General features: G+C 39.0%; 1 protein-coding gene across 2 annotated transcripts in view; it reads right to left on the bottom strand.

Moving 5' to 3' along the window:
* LOC118776537 (T-box transcription factor TBX3-like) overlaps positions 1-6,046 on the bottom strand; it is a 10,358-nt gene extending 4,312 nt beyond the window's left edge. Inside the window, exons 1-4 of one of the 2 annotated variants that reach the window (XM_036526911.1) lie at positions 5,012-6,046; positions 3,641-3,908; positions 2,832-2,996; positions 796-872 (exon numbers count right to left, since the gene is read on the bottom strand). In XM_036526911.1, coding sequence (XP_036382804.1) covers positions 796-872; positions 2,832-2,996; positions 3,641-3,908; positions 5,012-5,409 — 908 coding nt within the window. In that variant the 5' untranslated portion in view covers positions 5,410-6,046. The remainder of the gene's footprint in view (positions 1-795; positions 873-2,831; positions 2,997-3,640; positions 3,909-5,011) is intronic. The other variant, XM_036526913.1, reaches the window with a different exon arrangement.
* Positions 6,047-6,692: the final 646 nt, after the last annotated feature.

The raw sequence follows: 6,692 nt of genomic DNA, 5'->3' as shown, positions 1-6,692 counted from the left end.
CAAATTAGGATCTCACTGCGCAACAGATATAAGTGTCAGTAACAAAAATAATTCCAAAGATAAACGTTAAAAAGATACACACCAGCCATTATGCGAATTGTAAGATAATATTAACTACTTATATAAAAATACTAAAATATGTAATATACTCAAAGACTCACAGCACACCCCCACACTCGTATATTTTCCAAATCATTTAAAATGTTTTAAAACAATGACTGAGAGAATTCATGTGCAGCGCGTTCATTTTCTGTTTATTTAAATTCACCATTACATTTGTAAGCTTTATCAATAAAGTTTATCAATGAATTTAAATTAACCAATTCATTTAAAATACACAACTTAGTTTAAAATGTAGAATTAAAATGAATGTTCCAAATTTACGAACGCATTTTAGTTGGATATTAAGTTTTTTAAAAAATCCTAAAATGGATACGTGGTTTACTGTTAAAAACCGTTATGTTATAGCCTATGTAAGATTTAACATCATGTCAGCGATTCCAGTCGTTTTGCTTATCCTCGACTTAATTCTACACTGCTGGCACAAATGTATAGATCAAGGACGTGGCCATATAGTACGTTATTTATTTAACTTGATATGATGTTTTTAAAAGTATATTAAAACGATTTCTCGAAATAGCTGAGCATCATTAAAAGAAATCTTTTAAAACAAGCGACGGATCACGTTTCAGCCACAGTTTTATCAGTTCCACCTCTTCCACCTCTTTTTTTTTTTTTTTTTGAGCGGTTGAGGTTTTGTAACAGAGCCCCAAGGAGATTTGTGTTTATGTTTACCTTTTTTCTCTTCGTCCATTTCCAGTGTCACGGAATCCTTTTGCAAACGGATTGTTGTCGATTTTTAATTGTGTGATCTGCAATTAAAGAAGGGGGGGGGGGGGGGGGGGGGGACATTTTGACATTTCATTTGGCACTTGTGATCTGTCGTCAAGTATACGTATAATCTGAAATATAGCGATTATGACAGCCATGCCTCTAACAGTGGCTACGTGAGGTGCCTGTCAGCACCAATAAACTGGTGTGTGAGCTGCCAGTGTCTTCACAGTAGCCTGAACACTGTACATGATATCCCGATATTAACAGTACAAACAATTTTACACACATGCTGGATTTATATGCGCAATCTACAGACAACGGTTGGGTCGTCCGCACTCAAAATCTCTTTGAATCACGACAGTCGTTTGCATGTTGTTATAAAAAAAAACGTCAATGATTTGGAGAAAGAGACAGACTGTTCTCATGCTGTCAGCTCACACAGGTTGAGCCAGTTCTGCATTTCAAACCAAAAAATGCCCACAGATATGGGAAACTTTCCCCAAAATACAAGTTGGCCAAATGTTGATAAAAAGCTTATCCTGTAGTCTGACATACAGCGTGTAGTCAAATTAGCCAATGAAGTATATCTCCAGAACAGATGAAGCCCATAAATAGGAAGTTACAATGTTATGTTCGTGCATCTAATATATTTTAAACCAGTTTACATGCAAAATATCTTGCTCGGGGATACAATATTTGAGCCATACCCGAAACTCCTACCCTTAACATAAAGAACATGTATGAACTCATTTACGACTATTCTATTGTTTATAGGGCATCCTAATGTGTACAAAACTGTGTTAAAAGAGTACTCTCGGTGCATTTGCAGTTTGGACGTGTCTTTCCTCAGCAGTATTATTTGACTCACCAGACCATGTTCTTTGCCTTTTTATTTTCCCTCCTCTGATCAACACTTGCAACACAGGCTAACTGAAAATATTACATGGTCCGGTGTTCACAGGTGACAGCGATTAAGAAATGCATAGTCTGCGACACGTTACTGCACCTATGCGGCTGCATTACCATGCAGAAAATGAGAAACCATAAACATGCCTTGAAGTCCCTGTCACAGACATCAATGGCACTAATCCCAATCGCTGTGTATAATCTCTTTTAAATAGCTTTCACTCACTCTTAAATATATCTTAATTCACCCGGAATACAGAAAAAAAGAAAAACACAGCACAACACAAATATAACACAATATATGTCTGTTACAGTGACCATTAATTCGGTCTATGCATTTTGAGTTACTCGAAAACTCACAAGGTTTCCAAAACTACATTATTTCCCCTTTGATTTCTATTACTTTTCTATTTTCATTTAGTTTTTTTCACGCTCACCTCGGCACCATCGATGTTATTTTCTAGCATGTATACCCTAACTATTAATTACATTTCATTTTTGACCCCTCCTCCACCAAACCAGGGCATTTTCCCCTTTTTCGCCAGTCACACCAAGCAAGAGTGCCAACACAGAGTTTCCATTTTGGTCTATTTTTTTCTCAGGATCTGACTCCATTTAAATCTGGTCTTGACCTCACAGGCATGTGGATATTACACTTCCATACGTGTAATTAACCATACACACCACGTAATGTTTTTGATATTAGTAGGCAAAACACTGATTCCATGTAATCAGAGATAATTAACCCACAAGTCACACCTTGCTGAAATGTCTGCCCCATACTGAAAATGTATTTTAAGGCCTGTTTTTAGGCACGGTATCTTGCGAGTTCATGGGCAGCATGCACGAAACCCTGCGGAAGGTAACGAAACAAATTCACTGTACAAAAAACATTTTAAATTTCTATTTTTGAATGTCATGCATCATTTCAGAAAGGCAGTGGAATCGGAAGCCTAATCCACGTGGCTTGCAAAGAAGCACTGCGGTTACATTAGAGAATGTATACTTCATTTGAAGCCAGTTAAACAAACCCCGATTTTATAACGAACTTAGCAGTAATGTTGAAAGAGAACAGTGAACATAGCCCTTACCTTATCATTTTGGTACGCGGTTACAGCAATGAACTCAGTTTCGGGAAAGACGTATGTCCTGAACGTGCTATACGGAAGTTTGAGGATGTCATTGGCTCTCACGATGTGAAATCTGGGCTGATATTTGTGCATCGAGTTCAAAATCGTCTGCAACAGGAAACAATTCTAGATTTAAAAGAATAAACAAACACTGTTTCTCGCGCAGTTGCAGTTGAACAGCATGGCATACAACCAACAGGCATGATCATAAATTCGATATTTAGCTCACCAGAGGTATTTGATCACTCTATCTTCACTTTAAAACAGACTGACACAAAAATATACAGAAACTAATCGGTTCTGCTCCCTCTGTAAAATGAGCACATTACTGTATCTCCAAATAATCTCCAGTAAGATTGCCTGGATGTAACTTTTATTGTTTTTTTTTTTTTTTTGATTTGATGAAAGGAGAAACAATAACAAATACCGCATGGAATAACACGGTTAAGTCCGATCATGCGGGCAATTTTCAGTAACAGACATTATTTCTACTACTGACAGACATAGAAAAAACGCCTCTTGTGAATTCTATATATGTTAAATTTTATAAGACTTCAAATGAAGACCAAATGATTTTCAGTCACAGAATAAAAATGGCAGATAGATAGATAGATTAGACATTACTCATGTGTTCACCACTCTGTTTTGGGAAATAAGCGATAATATTAATACTAAAAACATCACCAGTAATAATAATAATAATAATAATAATAATAATAATAATAATAATAATAATAAGAGGTGAAAGCACAATATACAATTAAACTTACAAATCCATGCTTGTCGGAGATGTTGTTTGTCAGTTTAAGTTTGTGAAAATTGACGACTTTGGACATCCACTGTTCGCCAGTGGCCGGGCTGTCTGGGTGAATGTACATCCGCTTTGGCATTTCGGGGTCGGCCTTCCCCGCCACCATCCAGCGCGAGTTGTGGAATTTATATCTGCAGTCGTCGGCTGCAACAATATCCATCAGCAAAATATACTTGGCTTTCTTGTCCAAGCCGGTGCACCTCACTTTGAACGGTGGAAACATTCGCCTTTGAAAAGAGGGAGGCATCACTGATTTAAGCTGCACATATACGATACATATGCTCTTAACGATAGTTACGAGAAACTAACACATACACATGGGTAAATGTTGTTTTCAGTGCCTATAGTGTGCACAATTAGATCTTTAAATATATACCTTTATCTAGGTATAGCAAGCCTAGTGGTGCAATTAGTGGTGATAACATTTTACGATTTCATCTGCTGACATTCATACATGATTTACTGATGCATGCACGTAAACGCAGTCAACACAGCATAATACGATAGCATATCTCATATCTGGGCATTACCCAGTTGCGTTCATGAAAAGTTTTATAAGTGCTCTCTGGACTACAACATGGCGCATCAAATTTGCTGGTTATGATGGCCAATTTGTTGGCACAAAGTAATCTACACTCGTATGAAAATAAGCCTTCACAAGTACACCACCTCAAAATCCATTTTTACTTACAAGGGCAAATAATGAATGTACTGTATAGGTACTATACTATAATACATTGTAGAATCATAGCACGGTATGTACAACTACCACTACTACCACTACTACTACTACTACTACTACTACTAATGATAATAATAATAATACAGGCCTGTTCTAATGCAGACACGACGGAAAGTGACAGGAGAACATAATGATGTCTGGCTCGCCACTGTCTCCACTTTTATGTTTTTATAATCACCAATTGTGTCATAAAATAAGTTGAGGTTAAATTGTTACCACGGAAGGTGTCGTTGTATCCATTTATTGTTTGGGTTGGGTTACATTTTATCCCTCGTAAAGATTACATTAACATGCAAGACGGCCATATAATCCGTACTGTCGCTGAAGTAAAACAGTTCACAGTTCGGTTGTGATTCATTGAAAAACACAACCGAACAATTCAGGAAAATGGCCGTGCTTTAAAAGGGCCGATTAAAATCACAATTCCAAAGTCAATTTGTGGATTTCCCTTAAATTAAATTAATAAAAAAAGAGTCGTCTCGATTTATGTTAAGCTTGAGAAATCAATGTACTTTCTTGTAGGCGTCATGTCTCTTACTTTTGAAACAATAACGAAAAGCATAATATTTTTATCTACATTCGGTTTACCTTCCCGACTTTGTGATAACCATTTCAGTGCCACGCTTGTGGAACTGTTCCCAAAGGTCCTTTGCTTCCAGGTGAACTTTAGGGTCATCTTCCACCTCTTCTTCGGGCTCTAATGTTTTCAGAGGCCTGAGGTGAGCAGCTGCAGCAGCTGCCTGGTGCCCTAGCGAAGAAAAGTGTAGGCTGGTTTCCGTGGCGCCGACCAGCTGATCCATAATGGGCTTCCCGAGAGCACCGGGGAGAGACAGCGAGCCGTTGGGAGGCAGTGCAAGGGTCGGGAAGAAGGGAGGCTGGTGGCCCAGCATTGCGCTCATTGCGAAGTCCGGAGCGCGGTGAGGTAAAAATGGGTGATATGCCATACTTGTTCCTGGGATAACTGGATCTCTCATCGGGAAGCTCATCCACCTCGCCACACGATTTCCAATTGTATGCTGTGATACTTTATTCACGCGTATGATACCGAAGAACTGTAGACGGTAAAGTTTATTTCAGTCGCGCATTTCTTTTGCCAGTCTTCAAGTTTGAAAATTCTTCACTGTTTCGACAAATGCATTTCCAGTAGCTACGAATTATTTTACTTCAAGTAAGATTTTATTGCCGCTTTCGAAATTCCAACAGAATTGCTGCCATGAAAAGTACCGAAATGTGATCCCTTTTATCTTCTGGGGGTGCTGTATTTTTTCACGGGTGGAATTGTTTAATTTTTACAGTGCATCGTCAGAACACTTTCGCTTATTCAAGCAGGGTGAGTCACGGTTATTTCGCTTGCTGTTGTTGGTTTTCCTTGTCTCTTGAAAAAAAAAAATCGGTATTCCTTCAAATGTGTTTACTCTCCTCTTGGTTCCTTCTCGCTGTGAGAGAGATGTGTTGAGATGTTTCTATTGAGCAGAACAATTCGTCTCTTTCCCTGTTCCACACAACACTCACGCGCACACACATGTACACACTTTTCCCCTCTCTCTTTCACGCGCACACACACACATTTCAAAAAAGAAATAAGAGGAGAAAGGCAGAGGAGAGGCGAGATCTCAGCACCAAGAAATGCTCTGCGCTTCTGTGTGCCGTAGGCTCCAGACTGTATGGATGTGTTGCATGTTGCGAGAAGCAGGGCCCTGTTGATTGGCTCTTTGACGCTTTCGGACCAATTGTGTGGCTTCGTAGGCGTGGTTTTGACAGGTCGGGTGGAGGGAACAGACTTCAGTTATAAAAAGAAGGTGTCGGAAACGGTAACGCTGCAACGAAGCATCACTACTCCACTCCATGCCGTGTGAATATGTCAACATCATTAGAGCAAGGGAGGGTCGGTCGGGGACCGGAGAGGGACTACTAACCCGAACCTCCTCTAGGTGGCTTTCACAGTAAGAAATCACTGTATTAAAGAACATAACAGGAGAGCTGGTCCCGTCACCGAGACTCTTGCATTCCAAGCACACGTTTCCTGCTTTGCTGTTGGCTTTAAGCTACATAGTGTTAAAGGTAGGGCATATATATTTAGAAAAGACAAATTAATAAAGATATGCTAAATGCAATTGTTATTTCCTTGTTATGATAAATATCCTTTTTGTTGTAGCAAACTGGCACTTAAAGCAAAACAATGGTAGGCTATCACTAGCAACAATAATAACACGCCTTTAATTGTAAACGCTTTTCGACATCGATGTATAAATAGTTGGCCGTGAGAAAG

The sequence above is a fragment of the Megalops cyprinoides genome, chromosome 4, assembly GCF_013368585.1.
Source record: "Megalops cyprinoides isolate fMegCyp1 chromosome 4, fMegCyp1.pri, whole genome shotgun sequence".
Lineage (NCBI taxonomy): Eukaryota > Metazoa > Chordata > Actinopteri > Elopiformes > Megalopidae > Megalops > Megalops cyprinoides.
The sequence above is the reverse complement of the archived record's forward strand: the minus strand, read 5'-3'. Positions and strand labels throughout refer to the sequence as shown.